The 24,074-nt window shown below is 46.9% G+C and overlaps 1 protein-coding gene across 1 annotated transcript in view; it reads right to left on the bottom strand.

Annotated features, from left to right (window-relative positions):
- Positions 1–24,074, bottom strand: part of SLCO2B1 (solute carrier organic anion transporter family member 2B1) — a 63,001-nt gene that overhangs the window by 23,800 nt on the left and 15,127 nt on the right. The window contains exons 3-7 of the mRNA XM_085311235.1: positions 15,194–15,331; positions 14,923–15,085; positions 13,298–13,525; positions 11,943–12,041; positions 7,191–7,321 (exon numbers count right to left, since the gene is read on the bottom strand). Coding sequence (XP_085167361.1) covers positions 7,191–7,321; positions 11,943–12,041; positions 13,298–13,525; positions 14,923–15,085; positions 15,194–15,331 — 759 coding nt within the window. The remainder of the gene's footprint in view (positions 1–7,190; positions 7,322–11,942; positions 12,042–13,297; positions 13,526–14,922; positions 15,086–15,193; positions 15,332–24,074) is intronic.

The raw sequence follows: 24,074 nt of genomic DNA, 5'->3' as shown, positions 1-24,074 counted from the left end.
TGTGACATGCCTGGGAGCAGCCTGCTCTGCTCTAACAGCACCAGCGTCCACAGAGCGTTGCAAGGGCAAGGCAGGAACACTGCTGCAGCGTTTCATGTGCCAGAGTTTCTCTTTGCTACTAACCTGCTGCTTCAAGAGGTGAAGGACAGGCATTGCCTAGATCTTGTCAAGTGATATCATCCCTAGCAGGAACAGGGCTGCTCAAACATTGAGCTAGCAAGGGCATGAATAAACATTTTTCAAGGTTACTCCATATCTGCAGCCACTCTCCTGTTTCCATGAGCCAGGYGCTTTCGGGGGTGGAATGGGTCAATCTGCTCTGCAGACCTTTCTCTTAAGTTTTCTAGGACCCTGCCCCATGGCTCGAGGTGTTGCCTAGATGGTCAGGTTTTGCCCTGGCAGCTCAGATTAGGATGACTTCCTAACCCTCTGCTCTGCTGCATTGGTCTCCTCCGAGCTGAAGGCTGCAGGTCCAGCTTGGTGTYCCTCTTCTGACCCTGGGCATCTGCTCAGACTGCCCAGGCCAATTTAAAGGAAAATCTGGAGAGACAGGTAATGGCAGACACATCTGCCATGGGGCCGGAGCAGAAATCCCAGCAATTCACTCCTGCTGGGCCACCACGGAGACACCACACTGCAGTGCTGACCGATCASTCCTGCCCTGGGTTGGGTTGCATTTCACATTCTTCCAGCCCCCACTGTGAAATACCCGCAGAAATCCACGTTTCCCCCCTTAGCCGATAGCAAAGGATTTCAGGTACTGGCTTTTTCCATCCTGTCTCAGAGGAGATGAATCTGCCCCCTCTGTCTCCCCCATTAGTAACACTGAGGAATGAGCTCTTAGCTCCATCCATCTCCCGCAGGATGACGTGAGCTGTAAGTATTGAGCATGAGRAACAGAGTCTGCCGCGAGGGCACCTATCTGAGCACAATGAAGCTGTCTGCAGAGCTGGGTGGTTTATAAACAAAAATGTACTGGATATGCCAAGCTAGATGGGGCTTGTTCTCTGGGGTATATTGCGTGGTCTTCAGCTGTAACGCTAGGCTGCTTTGCTGTGACACAGTGAAGTATCTTTTAAGAATAAGACATTAATTATATTCATAGTTCCTTTCAATCCTGTTTTTGCACTTCTCTAAATCCAAGTACATGTCACATATGAAGCTTTGAGATGAAAACGGATCCTACACAAAAGGGGCGTCCCCCTGTTCATCTCCTCTGGTTTGCACTCACAGGCCTCCCAGAAGCTTTCTGCTCAAGCAAAGAGATACTAGGTGGGAGCGGGTGGAAAAACAGTCGGACTTTCAGCAGCATCCTCACCTTCTGGTACTTTAAAGTCACAGTGGAACCACATTCCTATAATCTCAGTGTGTGCTTCAAATGCAAAGCCTTAACACAACTTAACAGTGTGAAGGCCACAGCCATATGGTTAGTGCTTAATAGCAAACTTTAGTTGCATATCTGAATTTCAGCAGTTGGAAATGAGAGGAGAATGGCAAGTATGTCCCAGTCTCTCCACCCATAAGCATATGATGCAGCCACAGAAGAAGTAAATGGGGTATGAGGAAATACCAAGGATGATGTTCCCAGGAGAGCTGGGGAAGCGCTGACCCCGCTGCAGAGCCTGTAGAGACCAGGCCCAGACTGGAGCATTGAGCGGCAGTGAATCACGTCAGGAAAACTGGATTCCGACCAGGACAGGTGAAGTGCAGGGCTTTGGGGATGGAGGACATCTCTGACAGTGGAGGACACATCGAGCTGCCTTGCTAGTCTCCCTAGCCCAGCAAAATGAAGGCTGGGAGGAGATTCAGTTACTTTTTATAACCATGCCAACATGGCAATGAGCGGGAAGGGGTTTAATTAGGATTGGGGACAGCATGAGGAGAACAATAAACCAAAGGCATAAAATATAAATTGGAGGATCAGGCAAAGCTTTGTAAGGGGGTAAGTTTGGAGGCAAACACTAACGAGAGAGTGATAATCTGAAGAGGATTGCCTAACAGGGAGCCTGGAAAGGACCAGGACTTGTAGGCCTGCTTCCCATAAAAACCATCCGAGTTTTCTCATGAAGTGTCTGTTTACTTACCTTTCTCAAAGCTAAGAGGAAGTGTCATTCACCTCCCTTTTATAGCTTTGGGGAGATGGTTTCTACAGGACTTTGAAGTGTCACAAAAYGAAACCTGAACCAGGAGATGATCAGGTGTGCAAGACAGGTCTTGCACATGAGACACAATGAACAAGGATAATGTTCCTGCTTTCACTTAAGGCACGAACTGAACTTTGGCTATTCAGCAACTGGGAAATGCTCAAACGCTGTAGTTCCCCACAATCCAGGACATAACCTTGTGCCAGATAAGACAAATGATCTGGGCTCCTGGGAGGCAGCATCAAACTGGAATTATTAGAAGAACCTGGTCCTGATTTTAAAGTTTGTCAAATAAAAGTCTTTTCCCTTCATTCCCCACCTGACATCATGACAATTTTATAGCTTTGTTACGACTGTCCCTTGAATAGGATTTTTCTGAGCACTTCAGGGCTAGAAAGTTACTGACAAATTAGAGCAGCTGCAAAGCAACAAAAATGTTCAGGGCCTGATGTGACTGATTTATGAAAAAGGATTGAAAGAGCAAACTCCCATTATCATTAACACTGTTAAGTGCACAAGTCATTCCAGAAACTTCAAAGAAAGAAGCTATAAAATAAAGGTAAAGTTGAAATGTGGTTGTAGAGTAACCTAGATCTGTCTTGGCTGGTTGGAGGAGGCAAATAAATCTCCAAAAAGACAGAGCGATTCATTACTATACAAAGTCTGTTGGATAACACTAAGGATGCTTCTTGGTCTGGAGAAACCACCAAGGGCTGAAATGAGTTATACAGACCGAGCCAGGAGAAAGCAAGCAAAATATGAAGGAAGGATGAAAATCAGAGAAAAGAAACAGTGCTTCTGGCAGTAGGAAGAACTAAGCCATGAGCTGACCTCTGCTACTTTGATGGCATTTGGTAGACTCTGCAATGGAGAAACACATCTACCGCTTTGTGTGGACACATTATTCCCAGGCAGTCTCATGACTTGCTGACASATATGTAGTCCCAGAGGTTTGCAAACAGCAAATGGCATGAGGACTGACTGTCCTGGGATGCCTGAAATTCCTTTTTGGCCTCCGAGAAATGAAGGCTAAGAAATGAGGCCTTCAGCTGGTGCTGCAGAAACATCTGGGCTTCTTCCGTGGCTACAGAATGCCTGTGGTTTTCCCATGCATTATCATGGCTGGAGCACCTCAGTGTAGTGGTTATGGGTCAAGATATTGTGCCAGGGCTTTATAATCAGGGAGAAAAGCCCAATTCCTGCCTCAGAGTGCTTGTAGCTTGCAGTTGCTCTGCAGCTAGCTTTCACTGTGATTGTTTTATTCCCATTTTGGAGAGACAGATGGCCCAAAACTGAAGGCAGCAGGGGAAATGCCAACCATCTTTAACACAACAGCTGTATTTACACAGGGTTGACCCAAAGGTTAACACAAAGTCTGATCWTCCTGACTGCTTCCATAAAGCCCTATGCTGGCCCTAGGCCTCCTAAGTTATATGGTAAACAGCAGGTAATCCCATCACTGCTCTTGTCCTCACTGTTGCCAGTGCAGCATGTCTGGGACAGAGCTTTGTGCTGCAGAACTCTGATATGGAGCTGCTGCAGGGATCTGCACTTCTTTGCTGCAGTGCCACTTCACCCCCTTTTTTCCCCTGCTACATCCCAAATTAGAGGCAAGTATAGGAAAAAACAGCACGTTTCCTCCATGCAGTGGAAAGAAACTTGGAAGTAATCCTAATGCCACAAAAGTCCTGTGTGAGCCTTTGCGAGGCGGCTGGGTCCAACACTAACAAGGAAGGGCAGCCGCTAGCACTGTGGCAGCGGAAGGCGAGCTTGAGGTCAGCCCTTCACAAGCGCAGACTCACCCCGAATTGCTTCAGAAGAAAAAGCAAACAAAGTGAAAGCTCTGCTCTGGCTCAGGGTCAGCTGGCCTCCAGAGACCTTGTCCAGACGGTTCCCCTCTGCCTCCAGCATCAGGATTGGCATGTTCCAGAGCGAGAGGTCAGGACCAGCTTCTGCCAGCATAGGATATGGCACTGAACTTTGTGCCTGGATATCCAYATTTCCTTCCCGCGTGGCATTTCTTTCAACTCTAAATATCCTTTCTGCAGGGTTTGGCAATAAACCCTTGGCTAATGCTCCTTTGGAGGGGAACCGTTTCTCCAGCAAGCKCAACGGCCAGTGCAGTGATTTAGTGGCCTTAGAAACAAGGCTGCATCCAGTTCAGTGGAGAGGAAARGCAACTGCCCTTCGTGACAGAAGAGTGATCAGGTTTATATCCTTAGCTCAACACTAATTTGCTGCAAGAGCGAGCAAGCAAAAATGACTTTTTTTCCATAACACCTACAGAAAATGACCTGCTCTAATGCAGATTTCCTACAGAGCTTTGAGTACCCCCACAGAAGCCAGTGGTTTTACCCAGAACAGATTCTGGTAGAGTTCCTAAAAAGGCTTTCCCCCCCCTTTTTTTTTAGCAGGGTCTTTCCCTGCTGCTGGTGGTGCTGATATCCCAGTGAGATGGGCACCACCAGCAGCAGGGCTCAGATGGCCCTGGCATCTCCAGTCCTGCAAGGGGTAGGCAGAATTTTGCCATCCATTTAATTATTTTTTAATTATTATTTGTTTACCATAACAGTTTCCCAAGAGCTTTTTGGAGCAGATACTACAGTGGGGAGAAATTAAAAGTAAAATCTGGGCTGCAAAGAAATAAATGAGTGCTCAGCTGTCYGAGAGCATTCCTTATAAATATCAGCCAGTAGAGGAGAAAGAACTCCTCCTGTTGTTTTTTCAAATCAATGTCCAACTCTTCCTTTACATGCCACATAACTCTCAGACTGATCTGAGTGAGGAACTTGCAGAAGTACAATTGTTTCAGTTAGAGGCACATTATTTTCTCTCAAAAGCCGTTAACAAAATTGATATTCGCAGCAGTCCTAATAAAGAACCTTTATCCTAAGATGTAGCGTGTTACCCTTACACACTGAGCAGATTCTGCTAATATAGATCATTCAACCATGAACCAAGCTTTACAAGTATAAATCAGGCCCATTGCGTTCACTACCCCCTCATCGTGTAAAGTGCTGAGGAGTTTCTGCTCCACTACCTTGCAGAACTGCAGCACTTTGGGGACTCTAGCAGTGAATATAGTACATCATTATAACTCCCCAGAAGCTTACAATAGGTAACATTTTTCAGAGCAGGTGTACCCTAAATCACAGTAAGATTAGCTCATCCTTTAGGGAAGCCAGGTACTGGCAGAAGAAGTGAAGAACTATTCTCCACCAGACTGCACATGTACTTGTTCAGACAAGAAAGTTTTGATGCTGTCCCAAGGTAAACTATATGTGAAAGGCAATTACACAGGCTGGAATATGGCCAAGACATCCAGATGAATGCAAATTCACCTACTAAGCACGTCCCAGGAGCTTTGATAACTAAGAGCATTCAGAGCCATAGTATCATGCCTTCTCTGAAAGAACAGTTCGTTTTAAATTATTCCGCATGACACGCTGCTTGCCAGAGACCAGGATGTGCAGCCAGCAAAGTGCTTGGGAAGCTTGCAGACTGTTTTGGATGTTGGCACCAACTCTAATGCATTTATGAGGGCTTTGGAGAAGTCAAAACCCTGGTAGTAAACAAAAGCAAAGCTTCCCCCAGCCCGTGGACTCCAACAAGGGACGGACACTAGCTTCCTCCAAGCAAACAACAGTCAGATGTCAGTTTGGCTTGCAGCAACAGCTTTTAGCTGCTAAAGACTTTTCTTTGCCAGACAGCTCTGATCACTTTACAGAGCCGGGAGAAGTATTTTGATGCCCCTTTGACAGATGGGGAATCTTTCAGGGAGATGATTGCCTCCAAATTGCACCCTAAGGGATATCAGGCATGGTTGGGGGATAAGGGTTTGGAGGTTCTCCAAAGTCCTCTTGGCCAGCAAACAGGTCGTAGATAAGTCACTGAGAGGAGGTGATGATGAAAGCTGGACACTGGTAGTACCTAACCCCCAAGCTCCACAGAAAGTGAACAGTTAAAGGGGGCTATTGGTGGGAACGAGAAAGACCCACCAGTCTGAGCATTTCAAACACTGCCAAGATAAAACTCTCAGCACCTATTTCTAATGGAAAGGCTCCTCAAGTGTTATTCACATTTCCTAAGAACCCAAATAAATTTTCTTGTCAGGCACATGTGGCCTTTCTGAGAGGAAAGCAAGTGCCATCTGCATAGCAACTCCCACCAAGTCCCAAACAAGACCAGGCAGAAGAAGTAAGACTACAGCTGCTGGAGTGAAAGCAAGAGATCACTTCTCTAGATGAAACAGGAGGATGGCTACAAGAAGGCATGGCTTCAACCCACACGGGGTTTGCCCAGTTCTGTATACTGCTAGGAAGAGGGCCTTAAGTCATGTAGGCAGGGTTATCAACACACACACAAAGCTGCTTTGGAGTGCCACCAAGGAATTACAATACCCACTAAACTAAACTGTTTGTACTACTCTGGATTTCACTAGCAAAACTGGGCTCTGTTTAGCATAGAGCATCCGAGAAGGAAGATCATAGAATCGTAAAATCATAGAACCAGTAAAGTTGGAAGGGACCCCTGGAGATCATCTAGGCCAACCTCCCTGCTCAAGCAGGGTCACCTAGAGCATGTTAGACAGGGTTGCATCCAGGCGGGCCTTGAAGATCTGCAGAGAAGGAGACCCCACAACCTCTCCAGGCAACCTGTTCCAGTGCTCTGTCACTCTCACAGTGAAGAAATTCCCCCTCACATTCAGGCGGAACAAGATCTTCTGGTGCTGGAGATGAGATTGAACCACAGAACACATCTGACTTCGGGAGGTATATATAAACTGCACAATCTGAGACCACTGCCACGGTCATGTTTCCCACGGATGCAATAGAAAAGGTTGGCGGTGAGGAAGGAACAGCCTATTTGTGTGCAATGCAAAAAAAGCACTTGTGTTTTATGCTTTAATTTCATGCTCACAGGGCTCTGTAAAGCCCCATGAAGTGCAAGAGCTTGAACTGAGTTCAGCAACTGCAAGGAACTGTTGCAGTCATGGTTTAAACTACAGGAGCAATCTGCAGCACATCTTGCTTTCTCCCATCCTACCTCTTTTGGCATTTCCCRTGGGAAGAAGAAATAAGGCACTGCAGACACGGCCACAAGACTGGCTGCAACCAAATAACCAAGCCACCAGGCRCCAACCCATCGTGGGTCTTTGTTCGTGAGCTGGATTTCCTCTGCAACACAAAGAGGTAAAACAGCATTTAAGCAAAGGTGATCAGAGGGAGCCAATTGCGCCTTTGCTGCCCTCCCATGTGCCAAGCAAGGGGACAGTGCTGGGTGGCACCAGTCAGCTGGAGACTTTGGTGTTCCCAACCAGGGGACCATCAAGTTGGAGGTGGTCTGAGCAGCATTTGCACTTGGTTCATCCCATGGTGCTCAATCTCATTTCATTTTTCATTAATGGGACAGGGACATCCTAGCACTGCAAAGGCAAAGGAAGGTGCTCCCATCACCACATGTTCACAGAAGGGGTATCCACATCATGAAAAAGCTCAGAAATGCTCACCAAGGGTCAAGATGTCTGTCAATACACATGGAAAAATCCTTTCTGAAGATCAAAATGTAGGTAAGAATTAACTCTAGTCCCTAACATTAGGCATCCCAGAGCCCTGTTTTGATWTTTAGAGTCTGGTTATCCGCATAGAAACCCATTGGCCATGTCAGGATTTGGAGCTCTGCCCACCACCCTCATCCATTAGCTAGTGCTGACTTTGCAGCTCCACCAACACAAGATAGTTTTTAAAAAAGGATTATATTCCTTTCACTGACTTTAATTTTTATCTCTTTTTCCTGATCACCTTCCTTCTGTCAGCCCAATATCCTTTCCCATCACGGAGCACCCTGCCAAAGATAGCATGTTCTTTGGGGAAGGTACTTGGCRTAAATAAAACATGATATGCAGAAGCCAGAATGCAAATTCACAACCGAAAGAAGAAATGTTTCTACAGAGCATGAGATTCCTGAGGTTCGGTAGCATCCATGAGCAAGCTGAGGGAACAAGTCCTTCCGGAAACCTCTTTCTTAACCACGAGGCTTAACACAAGTGAGCTGTAGTGAAGGGGAGGGAGTGCAATTAAAACTGCTCTCCGTTCACTGTAGTGCAGTACGGCAGGTAGTGCAGCACCGACTCTCCCGTCTCTGGAAGTAACAAAYGACGACGGATTGGAGGAATTTGATAATTGCTCTGCATGATGCATTTAGTAAATTGGAATTTAAAACCCTTCCTGAATAAACAGTGGGGATCTTCTTTCCAGGAAAACAGGAGGTTAAATTGGATTTACCAGTAGGCAGCCACAGCTCACTAGTTTTCCCCAGTAATCAGTTAGTGTGAAGATAGCTTTAAAACAGGATATTCTCCAGTTTTGGCTACCCAAACTCATTTCTTATTTGCCTTTAGTCTGCTGGAGATGCCTTAGAAGATTTAAGCATCAGGGTGTGCAGACATACTGCAGATCCTAACCCCATTTTTTACCTCCTTCAGAGGCAGACAAGCTAAGCACCATGCAATTGGGGGACCCTCTGGGGCTGGCAGCAGAAGTGGTGGTGTTTGTTCTGAGAAGACATTGACAAACCACGGCCAGCGCTCATCTCCGAGAGTGTGGGGCTTGGACGGGAAGTGTGTGTACGTATGGGCAACCAGAAAGATATCCAGAGTGTTTTTAGCAAAGRCAATAAATAGAGGCTTTGGGGTAACGTGTTGTTTCACTGCAGAGAATGAAGACCAGAGTAATAAACCAGCCATCTGGGACTGCCCATGGGAGGACCTGCTGCAGTGCTTAGAAGACAAGATCTGCTCACAGCATTTTCATAGAGGTTTTGCTCAATGTCTTTGGCCAATGTTTCTTTCACCATGCAAAGGGGCCATCTGGCTCCTTGGCCCACAGCTGCGGTATTTCCCTGAGGTGAGCCTGCAGCACTAGAAAGCATTTGTGAGCTGGTATATAATAGTAAGCATTTTAATACTGAACTGATATTTCAAGCAGAAAAAAWTCCATCTGATTTTAAGATCAGAGGAACTGGGCCTGAGAAAAATGATCATGGTCAAATAGAGCTATCAACCCTTCCCTTCAGAAAGGGCTCATTGAATTATATCCTTGGGAATTCCTAGGAAAAGGATCTGGTTAAAGCAGTCAAGATATGTATGAATGTGAACAAGGTAAGGTCCCATGGCTTTATTATGTGCACCATAATAAATTGCACACAATTTCTTCACATAGAAATTGTATGCAAACTTGCAAACTTGAATAAGCTTAGAAATATCCAACTCCTGTTCACCTTTACTAATTGCTCGACTTTGTCAAATCTTGGCCTGCTCTTCCAGCTTGGGAAAATCCTCAGGTTTAGTTTTTGCCTCCTTTTCTAACACTTAGTGAGAGGTTTCCCACAGCCAGTGGTGCCTGTTTGGCCATGCTCCTAGAGAAGAAGRCAGCCTCCTTCTTCCAGCCATTCCTGCTGCATCCTCCTTCCCTTTGCACAAGAAAGGCTTCCCACCTTATGGTGCTGCTGTCTGGGATGTGAGGGCACCAAACACAGGTCACACCAGCCCAAACAAAGGGTTGCAGGCTGCAAGTTTCAAAGACACTGCAACTCAGGAGTGCTTCAATGTGTAAATAAGACCTTCAGCAAAGTGGAGCCTCTGGGGAAATGGATTTGGCAGAGGCACATGGTGGACTGCCACTGATCAGTGCTGGGGACACATAGCGTGTAGGGGCAAGGCCACCAGACTCTGCCCAGGCTACAGCAACTTTGGGAGTTCCTGCATGTGTGTGTTGTCTCCAACAACTTCTGTTTAAGCTTAGCATGGCAAAGGGGGTGACAAGTTAATGACAACACCACCAGTGTAACCAAAAGCTGTTCTGTTCTGCTCCTGGGGCTTCAAGCAGGCTCCCTCACCTCTGTGCCAGTGCTCTGCTTTGGGGCAGAGATTCTTAGCCTCTGCATCGTGGGGCAGTCATGCATGCAAGCCCTCTAACCCCTCCTGATCTTGTTCATTCCAGCACATAGTCTATGCCATCAGGTCACTGCTCCCCTCCTTTCTGCATTGTGCACACAAATCCACCACACCGCCACGCATCCACCTGCCCRTGAAATGCCTGTGGTGCACAACGGCCTGTATCACTCCCAAACGGCACTGCACCCAGGGCATCGCAAGAACCCACTAGCTAAACAACCCCAAATGCCAGGATGGAGCTTGAGCAAAGGGCAGGACACAGGTCCCAGGCTCCTTGTAAGGAAGCAGACTTTGTTAAAGGATTTATGAGAGATCGTAACTTAGGGCATTTTTTCCTTTGCCTAGACCAGATGTGCTTAGTACAGGAGCAGTTAATCGCCAGTGGGCTTCAACTGTCTGTACTCAAGACACTTCGCTAAGGCTCACTCACCTGTGTGGAGGATTAATGCTGCTATAAACTTGGAGGCTGCCTGCTAAGAGGAAGCAGTGGGAAGATTAAGATCTGTTCCTCTGTTGTAAATACCGTAAACATATAAAGTGATAAAGGCCAGATRAAAAAATGCCTAGTGAAGTCAATGAGCAGGAATGAGCCAGAAGCCCCAAGAAGGGGCCAAAGGTATTGCCTTTATAGCATCRAACGCCCAATAGTCATCCAGTTCCAATATTCATGCTGTCTGGTCACCACCCAAAGGAGCTTGTCCGATCTTCTTTTCCTTGAATGGGGATGTGCTGAGCTGCATAATGTGTGTCTACCACTGATAATAACCTGGAAACCCTTTTTGCTTTCCAGGCCAGGATTCGAGAACAGCCAAAAAAAGAGATGGCYCCCCGAGAAGCTCTTTCCCCTTTCCAGGTGGGGGAAGTCCCATTGGTGTCTGGGAGAGGACGCTGGGAGAGTTGTGCCAGCTCAGCTGGGCTGGGCAGCCCTTCTTGGGGCTTGTCCTTCCCTGCCTCTTGGCTCAGGGTCCCCCAGGTGTGCATCCCTGCTCAGCTTCTCCATGGTGCCCCTGCCCAGCAGGTCTCTGGCAAGCTGACAAACAGGGCCATATCTGTCACTAGCAGTTTTCACCATCCCTCCCACATCAGTTACACGTTTGGCCTCTGCCAACACGCTGCTGCAGCTGTAGGGGCAGAGATCATCCATCTGCTCAGGGAYTTCTACAAGTGCTTGGACAGCACAGCTCAGCTACAGACATTTGGAAAGCTATTAAGGGAAATCCCCTTCATGTTCTTCTCTTGCCTTGTCCTACATTTCTCTTCTACCTGTTTTTACCTTCCTCTCATCCTACCCCTCCTCTGCTTCTTCACCTCTCTCGGAGTCCTGTTATCTATTCTTTGTTCCTTCTCTCTTACTTCTCATTCATCTCTCTCTTTCATCTCTGAGTTTTGCTTGTCCTCCCCCATCCCCCTCTCCCCCTGAGATGGCTGGCAGTGAAATGCTCTGCCTGGTGTTTCTGGTATATGGCAGAAAAGTTTTAGAGGAATGAACATTAAGTCTGCTCCGAAAGACACAGCCCTTGTAAACACGATGCAGATGAGCATCCCTTCGAGACCTGGCAGCAGCCCAGGTGTGAGAGACCCAAGTCTGAAGGAGGAGAAAGCGATGATGGAAATATGGGATTCTAGAAACCACCAGGCTAGGTTTAACCCTGTGGACTTGTCTATGTGACATTAAATCAGATGGGAGGCTGTGGGCTCTGTAAATGGGAATTCCTACACCCATGGGTGCACACACGCTCCTGTCCCTCTCCCAAGCTCACCCCAGCACTTCCATCCCCCACGTGCCCACAGCCAACGCAATGTTGGAGCATGGAGGATGGGTCCCTGAGGATGCACCAACTCACCTCCGCTGACTTTGTCAATGTCGACGTAAAAACGCAGCATGGCAGAACCCAGCATGAAGGCCACACCAGGCCCAATGACAGTCAGAGAGAACAAGATCCCTGTGGAGGAAAGAGAGCAAAGTAGGGCTCAGCCATAAGCAGAGGGACCCCGGGGAACAAGAGATGCATCAAGGCAGGATGAGCCAGAATGGGCTGGACCAGGATCTGTCCACACTGCATCCTGCCACCAACTCTAGCTTTCTCCCTTACAGTTTGCTCCTCTAAAACGGCCACYCTTTTCCCTGCTTTTGTTATTGCTCTCTCATTTCTTTCCTCTCAAAGGTTGACCACCCATGCTTTCCAGGCTCTCTTCAAAGGAAACCTTTTGCAGAACTCAGATCTTGCTTTGGACTCATACAAAAGCTGGAATAGCCCTGCGACCAAGATGTGCCCCTTAGTATAAGAAAATCAGCAAATGCAAAGTTAGTCAAGGAATTGCTGACATAATCTAGACTGACATTTGTACTGTGCTTTCTGATTTAATCAGTTCTTTATATAACACAGTTTACTGCCACTCATTTACCTTTTATCAGCAAACACTGCTATATGAATTACTGATAAAAAGATTAAACACATGTAAGATCAAACTCCTATCTTACAGGCGATTTTTTAAAATGTGTTCCATGAGGTTGGAGCACCCACTGGAGAAAAGTCAATGCAGACAAAATAAAAGTACTTGCAGTTTCTTGACAGCTGATGTGATCCTCACTCCCTAGTGTACTCAACAGACTGTCACAGGTAACAGCTACAAAGAGTGAGAAGGACTTGCAAGGCCCATCTTCTCCATCCCACCACCCTGTGACATCCTTCAAGCCAAGCTGTTCTCCAGCACCTCCTCCACTGAAGGATACTTGCCTGCCTCCCAGGCAATTGCCTCTGGTGTTTAAGCTCCCTATAATTCTTTCCCACAGCTAAACAAAATCTTTTTTTTTTTCTGCAGCTTAAGTCCATAGCTGCCTCCTGTGAACATGAAGATGAGATTATTCTGTTTCTGCCTATTGAAGCTTTTTTTGTAGGAGGAGATGGTTATCATGTCCCTCTCAGGCTTTTCACTATCAGGCTGAAAATAACAATATTTCCAGCCTCTCTCCTAAATCATGTTTTCCAGATCTCCTCGTTTCTTTATGGTCTGTCTCCAGTTTGTCCAAGCATGAAGCAGACACACTGTTTTCCCAAATAGTTCATGACAGAGCAGAAAGGTTAAGGCAAGCTCCTCTGCTCTCATTCATGCAGACTAGTATGACGTCTGCCTTTTTTGTAGACAGCTAATTCTGGAGTCTCCTCTTTTCCATAACACGGCTCATTCCCCATCTTACCTAAATAGAGGGGAGAGTTCCTTTCGCTGGCAAAGTCATCAATATAGGAGATCCCAAAGGGCTGGATGGGGACACCGCCGATGCCTCGCAGCGCYTGGGCCACAAACATGACGAGGAGGACCTCGTGGTTCTCCTTCACAGTGTGGGGGGTGCAGCTGGCATCACTGAAGTTCCCATTGGCTCCCAGGCCATCAGGCTGGCAGAGGTCGGTAGCGTTGCTGAAAATGCCTGTGGAGACAGGGGGAGCAGGTTCAAGGGGGGCAGCCAGGGGGCAAAGCTCGGTATCAAGAAAGAACGAGCTACCTAACGTCTGCTCTTCCTGGAGATAACAGCAAGCCCTTAGGTATGCATGCAACAGATGCCATGCCAAGATCACTTCCATGACCTTTGATGGATCTTGCAATGAAGCTGAGTGAGCAAAAATTGCAGATTTCATAAACAGTGACTCAGGAAATGAAAACTTAYTTTACTCAAAAATGGATTTCACAGATGCCTAAGTGAAAATGCTGATCAGGGATCATGTAGCAGCATCCTGATCACCCCTAAAATACCAGGGGCTGGTTATAACCAGGTTTTCATGGTTATGTCTCAAGTCATGCAACTCCAAGTACTGGACACATGGCCACCTGCAACGGCTGCTCTGAAACACCTGGTTAATTGGTTTCCAAATGGTCATTAGCACCTGACCCCAGTCTGCATCTACGAATTATTCACCTATTAAATATTTATTTGGTGGTTGGAGCTGAGCAAATCAGGTGCACTCTCTCTGTTGAGGTGGAGAAAAGMCTTTTACTGGAGGCTTCTAATGGATTTGTTGGAGGTTCATGGCAGGAGTGGGAAGGTAAGAAAGATTTTCTCTCTTTCCTTCTTATATCTTCACCTTCTTTCAGGAAAAGATCCTGTGCCTAAAACTCCTCCCTGKCTTGGTTCTCCATGAGTGATTTTGACCTGCAAGTTTGTCACAAAAGGTTGATTTTCTGGTGGGGTCTAAAACCTCAAAGCATCCCCTCAAAGATGGCACAGTAAAACAAAGAAACACAGGTGAAATACCCCAAAAGCAGGAGGGTTTAGTTGTGACACCACTGCTCTCCCACTGCAGATWACTGCATTTCAGCTCCCTCTGCTATCTTCCCGGGTCAAGTCAGGGCTCCCTCCTGCATCCTTTCTGCTATTTTCCTGCAAAGGGTTTTGTGTGACAGGGTTCACCAGGCCTTCCCTTATCTAAGTTATGAAACGCTGAGAACAAGACTAGTTCACGTGAGTGCAGACAAGCTGGCTCCCCTCRTGGAAAATCAGATCCTGATGGCTGGGAAGAGACCTTCATATTGTCTGCAGTTTATCTGCTGCATACATATGTGGAAGACAAGGGTAATCAGGAGCACAGCCTACATTTTACCAGTCTTAATGTCCTTTTCTCTGGTTCAAGCCCGTAAGCTATTTTTACTTCTGCACAGCCAGCTGTTGCTTCTCAGAGCTGAGACAATTTCACTGTCAGAAAGTTAAAATTCAGTATTCAATTCCTTGAGGTCAAACCTGCAGCTTGCAGCTCCTAAGGCCATGAGAAAAAGTTTTTTTTTTCCTTTATCTTTCCTAAAAGGCATAAAATATGCACGCAGAGTACCTACTGGCAATAGACTGGTCATATTCATAGGGTCCTGTTATGAAGTGAGGGAGAGACATCAGAAATCCAGCCAAGGAGACAAGAATTGCACCACAACCAATGAAACGAGGCCTGTGCACTCGGCTCCCGAAGAAACTTATGAGGACGATCAGCAGCGTGTTTCCAACCTGCAGCAGGACACAGACCAAGAGGCCTCGTAAATGCCAGGCAAGRGAACGACAGGAGCATTGGAAAAGCTTTTGCCTGGTAGACTAAGAGAAGAAAGGAGATGTCACCTCATTGAAGGAAGTAAGTAACCCTGATGTCTGGCTGGACAGGCCATATCGTCTCTCGATGGTTGAGATGGTGCTCTTCAGATAGCCGGAGATCAAGAGCTGGGAGAGTTGCAGGAGCCCATGGCAAAAAACAAAGAACTGCCAACACAAAAAAGATAGTCCAGCACTGTAACTGCAAGCTGCAACATAATAACGAACTCTTTTCCATTAAAAACAAATACTTTTCATATACAAAGGTTGGAGTTTTGAATGTAAATAGTCACCTTTGAAATATTACCCTACTCCTGTTGTTGATTGTGTTCTGAAATTAGGTCAAGGCCAATAAACATTTCTCTGCCAAAAATGTCAACAGGGTTATTATTTGCAAGRAGAGTAGTTTCTTCAGTAGAAAATAGCTTTGGACAAATCATTTCACTTGGGCTGATCATAGTTTGTGTTGGCCTTGACCCTGAGATCCAGCAGCAGAGGAAGATGGTTGCACAACCTTCCTGCTCCAGCTGAGCCCAAGCTGGGCAGTTATCCCCAATGCTGGCATGAGCTCTTCTATGATGGGAAGGAGTCTTACCACCAAATTCAGCACAAGCAGTATCTTTAGAGCAGGACAGAGAAGATAATTCAGCTCTTCTGCTTCCTTTTTTTTCCCCCCTGGTTCAAAGCTCTGGATGAAAAGGATGTTTCTCCTTTTGGAAAATGTGATGATTCTTCTCCAATTCCTGAAAGAAACCTTGTCAAAGATGTTTAGCTCCCAGAAAATCCTCTGACTTCATCTCCTCCAGAGTTTGGGACCTAGTAGTGCACAGCAACCTSAAAGAACGCCTAGTTCGAGCTGCCCAGCAAACTGCCCCAGGACAGYCTCTGGGTGGATGGAGAGCACTTCCCCTTCATCTAGAGCTCTGTAAAATGCTCAGCAAATGAAGACAGATGACAACTAAGACCCTTCCCTGTTGTCACATGGCTTCACACAGATATCTTTCCCCTGACCCCAAATGAGTTAAAATGAACTAAACAACCCAAACCATCACATGCCCTACTGAGACAGACCACTCCRTCTCATTGCAAGAGAGACTGAATATCCCTGTGTTCCTGCAGAGATGCTGCTCTCGGCCTTGGGCACTGCAGAAAGCCACAGGGCGCTGCTTCTGGGAGATGTTTTCCAAGCCACTGGCCAGAGCTGGGTATTGCTGTGGCTCTCTGCACTTCACAGCCGGCTCCCAYCAGGCAACAACCTCATGCCAAGGAGCCACTCACCCCAGGCTTGGTTTTAGCTATGTCTCATTCTGTTCCTGAGATGAAGTGGGGCCGCTGCCAGATTGGAGTGCTCTGTAAGCAGAGGGAATATTTACACTGTGAGAAAGGAAAAAGGGTATTTTTGAGCCCAGTTGACTCCTGAGAACTGGAATACCAGGGTACGGGTACCACKGCCTGCAGTGACTTGTGTCTTCGAGAGGCAAAGCAGAGATGTGAGCCAGGCCTTCCAGGCTCATGCCACTATTGAGGTGTYCATCTTGTTTGGACGTAGAAATATCCCCCAGCCAAGGGAAAGCTTTTCCTGAGGTAGCTTCACCTAAACTTCTACATTCCTGCAAGACATGCCAGGCACTGTTTTCTGCATACACAAATTCAGATGAAAACATTGAAACCAGCTTAATTTTTTTTCCTGGCACCTATAGCATACAGCCAAATAGAAATCCAAATCCAGCATTTTCATGGCATGTTCATTTGCATCAGCAACTGCCTGCTCAACAGCCCCTCAGCTCTCCCTCACACCCTCTTCAATGCAGGAGGCCAAAATAGCTTGGGAGGCTGGAATGGCAAAGATGGGCAAACTGAAGCACAGAACAGAGAAACGACCCTGCAAAGGATTCACGGTTGCTTGGTGACAGACCTGGGTAAGGACTCCAGTTCTTCCTACTCCAGGGGCTGTGTGCTAGCCCCCAGACCACAGCACAGCTGGTTGTTTACCAGAAAAAAGAAAGACCAGACTCCTTGACTTGAGCCCTGCTGGAGAGACGTACGTCCCTGTTTGTCTTGACTGCACGACATGGTGCCACRTTCTGTCCTGCACCAGCGACAACTTGTTTACATTCCTGTATTTGATCAGGCCATCTGGCACTTTGACTTGTATGGTCTGGAAAGACATTCTTCACTCTTGCAGTGGGACATCAGTGTTTATACCTAGATGACCCTTGCAACAGAGGAAGAGATTTCCCCGAGAACCGGCCGCTGCAGTGCTTATGACTCAGCTGTGTTKGAGAACTACATAGCTTAAATGTCTAAAGCATCTCTGGGCAAGAAGTCATTTTCCCTCATGGCAGAGTGCTACAGAAGAGAGGCTGCATCTTGGTAACTGATGTGAATCTGGTTCTCAGAAGAATTAGTGGCACACGGCAGGGCTTCAGTTACGGGTAAATCAGGCCGATGATGCGTCTGGCTCCCAGCATGCTGCCTTCCTCTCCTTATTGCATTAGTCCTTCTGCGGCAGGAGATCACAAAGCTTCAGAGAGCAACGTCCGCTAGGAATGAGACAGCATCACTAAAACCAAATTACTTCTGGCTCTCTCCCTCCCTAGGCCATCCCTTTGCACCTTCTCAGAGCACAGAAAGCAAATCTTGCCTGCTTTGCTAGCCTAATGACAGGCTTGGAAGGGAGTAGAGGCAGCAGAAAAGCTGGTTCATGTCTCCTACATCCAAATTTGTGGCTGCAAGACTAGTTTTGGTTTAGTCTGAGAGGCTAAGTCTATGCTTGTGCACGCAATGTGCCCAAGGCTGCTCTCTGGTACCAAAGCTGGTGGGAACAGCATAGCCTGGATCCACACTACCAAACTCTCTGAGCCTCCAAAAATAGGGTGGTTTCACCCCAAACACCTGCTGTGAATGGTCTGCAGTTCATGCTAAGTCCCAGCCTGTGCCTAGGAGCTTTYGGGGAAACCAGTAGCTGGTCTGAGCCTGAGACATGCGGGTAGTATTTGGGCAATTCGGTGGTATAGCCAGCCAAGCTCCAGCACTGGAGAAACTCCCTGCCGCTGCTCAGGCTCTCAGCATGTCCAGAATGTCCACTTTGTGCTTGGAAGAGCTGATTTGGGGACCAGCATCAGCCCATAGCAGTGCTGCCTGGAGAAGGTGGGGAGCAAGCTCCGGAGAGCAGACATACCTCCCTGCCCATCAGGAAATCGTGGCCGGGAGGAAAATACACAGCCTGATCCATCTTGTCCTTATTCTCTTGTCAAATATTGATTTCAGAGCTCCAGTGTTCATGGAGTTCRACAATAGTGTGGTGTTTTTATATTTTTCCTGAGCTCTTTCCACTGATTACTTCCAATCCCTGAGCTTGCAAATCACCATAACAGTAGTTTCAACATAATCACAGTTAATTTTTGTTAATGTTAGGATTTCTTAGTGGCAGAGAAAAATATGTATTTGTAGGAACACATCAGAATCAAGGTGACATTCTAGATGAGAAAACAACAATTTTTAAGTGGGCTTACACCGCTCAAAAGCATCGGTTTTAAAACAGGATTTTGGTTTTCTCTCAGCAAGTTTCAACTTCTAATTCCAGCCATCTAGAGCAGAAATCTAAACTGGAAGGTGGATTCTGGTCTTTCTATTCATAGAGCAAACACAGCCTATGTGCCCCTCAGTCTGCTCAGGTTTGGAGGCTGTGCTCTATGCTTTGGCCTCTGAAGTCAGGGCTTTTGGATGGCAAAGATCTAGGCTTTGCGCTCACAAAACTCCTGAACTGAAATCTGTGTGTTTTCATAGGTCCCTCTTYGCCTTTTCTGCAAGGGAAAAGCAATACTCCAGGTTCTGGGGGACACTGAGAGGTAAATCCTGGGTCTGTGCAAGGGTCTGAACACGTCCCAGCTGCAGGGCTGCAGGACAACCTTAGGGGACAGCACTAGGTTGAGGAAACCTGAGACCATCTAAAAAGTCCCGGCATCCCACTGCGAGGACCCTGGGATGGTACGATGYGGGCTTAGCCAGGGTGGAAAGCAGCCACTTCTTCTCCCTTTGCAGATGAGCTTTGCCGGTTCTCGGAGAACAGAGAGCCGAGTGAGGCACGGAGCTGCAGGGTGGTTAAAGAAAGCACAGCAAGAGCCTTCAGGCGTGCAACATGTCCCACAAAGGGAGTGGGCTCATTTGAAGAGATACAAAAGCATCAAACCCAAGCGAAAAACAACAGGATGAAATGAACGGAAGGAAAACCCCACTGACTGCCTGGCAGAAATTCCTAAGATCAAGCTATAAACAGCAGAAGAGCTTCCTTGGCTTTTAATTAAGTCTTTCAATGCATTTTCCTGCACACATGCCCTTTTAGAAAAGACTTTTAGCTGAACACATCCTAGTTGCCAACACCTAGCATTTCTGCACTATTTTTGTGCGTAGAAAAAGAGATTTACAAAAATCTGGATTCATGGATAGCAACTGCGCCAGTCCCTGCACAAACGTTTTTAGACACAAGTCAGAAACAAGCAGGAAACCAGCTAGGAAGTCAGGATGACAATGATTGAGAGGGAAGAAACAAACAGGAATGTAAAGATTATTGACTGTGTTTTCTCCAACTTTTGCAGCAATTTTAAGTCAACTAGTTCTAGAAAAATGCCACAGAAAGCCTCAACGTTTTGCAGGATCTGCCACCCATTTAGTGCTCCCCTTTTCTCCACAATGGCAATTTACTCTTCTGAGGTGGCAAAACTGAAGGCCCAAGTTCCCCTCTTGCTCCTCGGAGAGTGATTGCAAGCCTCCACTTTAACTGTGGAGCATCTTTAGGTTGAAGCACATTTTATTCAGTGAGAACTACTCAGGTGCCCAAGGCAGCTGCTATAATATGGTATCATGCACTGACCCATTGCCAGGAGCAGGCTGATAATTGCCAATGTTTGATTCCCATTTTGCCATATTGCAGCTGTCGTAGCTCTTGGCAGGCTGCTAGGACCACATGCATTGGATGTGAGGCTCYATCAGGGCTGAATGTAGCACTGGTAGACCTGGGTGCTACCTGTGCCTTTGTCAGTTCTGTCTGGGAGATCTCTATCATCTTTCCGTGCCAGAAAAGGAACTTTCTCCAAGGAACTTTTTTTCCAAGTTACTTTTTCCAATGAACTCTTTGAGGCTGGGATCCCTCCACAATTGGACTTGGGACTGGTGGGACTGTCAGGCTGAGTCAGACGGACTAAACAGGCAGCAGGAATATGATTTCTCTAGATTCATCACTTCAGGAGATCAGGAAGCTCCATCATTTTGATTCATCTGCAATTCAACTGAGAGAAAATGGTCCTGATACTTAAAAGCCATCCTTGGAGCTGGCCCTGTCAACCTAAGAAATCACAGCTCCTCTTACAATTAGCATCTCCGCCAGCCACAGCAGTCATCAAGTGCAAAAGATGATGATCTGGAGGTGACTTGGCTTGGCAGAAGCCAGCCTTTTTCCAGACTCTGCGCCCAGAGGGCAGGACACATCTCTGGAAAGAGAGGAGCAGTCCCAGAGCTCAGGGATCCCAGAAACATCCTTAAACCCAGCCGTATGTCACATTTTTCCCATTATGGACTAAGCCATGTTCACATTCTCTCCCTTCTAATCTGCTGGCATTAAAACAACACTGAGAATCCAAACCAGCATTCGTGTAGGCTGAGGAGGAAGGAAGGGAGTGGTTTACGGTGATATTTCTTCTATAAACATCTCTGAAGTGTTGTTACAAGGAAAGCTTGCTCAAGTAATGCACTGAACACCATACTGGACCTGGAGAGGGCCAAGGGACAGAGGAGACAGACGGATGCTCTGTGCTGACATCCTCCTGCAGAGGACAAGCCCCTCTGCTGCCCACACTGTGCTGGGTTACAGAGCAAACTTCCCTTCTCCAGAGCTAGACCACCGCTTGGCTGGAGACGTGAGACCAAGAGAAGAGACAAAAGGGCCCTGACCTAACACACGAGGGAGGTACATCGCTGGAAGCAATGGAGCCATCACTCTGCTCCGCTAGATGCACACGCACTTTGCGTTAAGAAATATTTGGCTAAAAAGCATGAAGAGCACTGGAGCGGGGCTTGACCCCGGATGACTCTTCTGCAGGAAATGCCTTGCACAAGGCAGGGCACATAGCCCAAAGGCGAGTGCACCTCTGCCAGCTCAGGGAGAGGCAGCACAAGGTGGGGTCCACTGGTGAAACGTGGCTGTAGCTGTCCTACCAAGGCTTCTGGCAAATGTCTGCAGCTGAGGGACTGAAAGTCACCCCAGACCGCACTCGACAGACTGCACTCCACAGTGCCCCAGAAGGAAAGAACATGTCTCTGCCAGGTCTCTGGTGATGTCCCCTCTGGTGATGTCCCMTCACTCAAAGGTGGCATCGTGACTATGCATTTACAACCAGTAAATAGTAGCCAGCAGTGGGGTGAAAGTGCCTTCTGCAACAAGAAACAAAACTCCTGAATAGGCTTCTATGCAATAAGGCTTTTTAAAATGAGTACTACTTTCACACATTTTTTCCTGATTTTTGAAGGTTTCTCTCCACTAAGCCTTGCATTATGTCAGCATTATGTCAGCTACTCCCACTCTACACAGAGACGCGCTTAAGAGGAAAGAGAAATTTCGTCAACTCTAAGCAGGCATTAAATTGCAAAACCGGAGATAAAAGACCAATATCTTATCTTTCTTTGGTCTACAAAGCTTTTTACAAAGCTTSATTGTGTTTTTAGGGCTGTTCATGCAGTTTGGCAATGAATCCTCCATTTAAAGCCTCTGAAAGACACAGGCCGACTCCCACCCTAGGGTGCCGCAGGGAAGTCCCTGTCCCGCTCCTGCCATGTGTTTGGGTGATATTTGCTGCTATATTAAGTGCCAAATTTGTGCCTCAGCATGTGATAAGATCCCATGCACTGGGCTGTTCTTATAGACAGGAGGGAAAGGGCCGCAGAGGAATCGGTATGTTCCAATTTAATCAAAAGCAACTGCATGTAACTGGGCCCAAGGCTCCACCACTGCGCAGAACAACTTGTAATAAAGGCATAGGTAGAAACGTCTAGTTTCTTTTTCAGTGAAGGCGTAGAGCAGAAAACATTCTCAGGTCAGAAAATACAAGGTCAGATGCGTCACTGAAGGACAAGGAGTCCTGCAACAGAACTAGGTCCCTGATGTAAGGCTGTCCAGTGCACAGCAGGTTTCCACCAATGCAGGGAACAAGGCACATGAGCTGGTGGTGGCTGAGATGGACTTGTTGCCACAGAGGGCGAATGACCTCAACCAGCTCCTCAATAACATTAGAAAGTGGCCACAGGGCTACGTACACACTGTCACTTGAGGAGAGGTGTGGGACCTACAAGTGTGTCCGCAGATGAGCCTAGAGGCCACCGTCTGGGTTGTGAAGGTCTCCCTGCACCTGGACATATCCTCAAAGCTTAGGAAGTCAACATGCAGCCATGGGGATGGGCCAGAGTCTGGCATGGATGGGAAATGTGGCTGTGGGACCACATCATGCCTTGGGTTCCTCAAAAAAATCACTCACCTTCCTATATGCGCCTCTATGAGGATGGGCTTCACAGCCCTCACTGAGGACACATTGGGGATTGACCTAGTGTGACAGGGAGAGGAGATCTGGTGATGATGCCTGGAAACATGTACTCCTCCAGCCACAACATACTGCACAGGGTAAAACAGCTGAGCAGTGACCACGTTGTTAATCACAGTATTAAAATGTTTAAGTGGCCTTTCAGGTCTAGTCTTTCTTGGGCAAAAACTCTTTATATTGATTAGAGTGGAACATGCCATAGAAAATGTTTTTGTTGTCGATCAAATCATGTCACCTCTCAGCCTACTTCCTTCTCATCTGCAGGTGAACTACTGCTGTTACACAGACAGTCCTTCAAAAAGTTTCTCCCTCTGTAGCAATCTCAATTGGAGCATCTCTCACAACCTACTTCTCTGCATCCTTGTGCTACCCTGTGGTGGTGGGAGGGAGCTCTTCAGCAGAACCGCTCTTACCTAACTCATGTACCCAGCATTAGGTGCAAAATGCTCCTCAAACCTAAGACAATATGTTGGACTTCAATGGAAGCAGCATCAGATCTTATTTTATCTGTTCTGACATACTGCAAGAATTAGTGCCAGATATCATTATAGGCTTAGGACCCGTCAGACTGCAGAACATTCCCCAGAAGGACTGTTTAGAGTCATATCTCTGAGTTGCACTTTGACATGTGGCAATTACTCTTCAAGCCTCTCTACACAAATATCTAAATTGCAATGCTATAATTATCAGTCCTTCAGCCACTTCAAACACACAAGCTACACTGAGTAATTATTTTTGTGTTTCTACAAGAGCTATTCAAGTCCTGCTCTTTTTATGTTTTCTGAGAACATCATCTATTTATTTAGAAAACAGATAGAATGACCTAACTTCTTGAAATCAAAAAAAGAAAAAGCAATCTGGGGGAAACATCCTGTGCTGAATTTAATTGTGTGTTTGGTGATATGCATGGCCAGGTCTGCTCTACTTGGACACAGATTAGCAGGCAGCTATACAAGCCTCAGAGGTGAAAACAAGGCCTACAGCAGACAGCTAACTGTGAGATGTAAAACTGGAGAAGGGGATTTGCTCTCCTTGTCCATGTGCTGTGGTTAGGGTAGTGCCCAGCAATCCTTGAAGGATCCTCACCAGCTACTGGCTTCTCTGCAGACCTGCCCAGGTTTGGCCTACACTATTGCTAGCCAAGATTTTGCTATACTTCTGGCTTCACAGCTATCTTCTCCCAGCAAAATAAAATATCTGCTCATAGATCCAAGCTGATTTTGCACCTGAGTGACTTTTATCTTTGAAGTTACAAACCACTTCAGAGTATTATCGCAAGGAAAAGTCAATAGGATTTTGTTTTTAAAGATGTTCCTCCTGGC

The sequence above is a fragment of the Rhea americana genome, unplaced genomic scaffold (assembly GCF_003343005.1).
Source record: "Rhea americana isolate MKP2758 unplaced genomic scaffold, rheAme1 scaffold_335, whole genome shotgun sequence".
Classification (NCBI taxonomy): Eukaryota; Metazoa; Chordata; class Aves; order Rheiformes; family Rheidae; genus Rhea; species Rhea americana.
The sequence above is the reverse complement of the archived record's forward strand: the minus strand, read 5'-3'. Positions and strand labels throughout refer to the sequence as shown.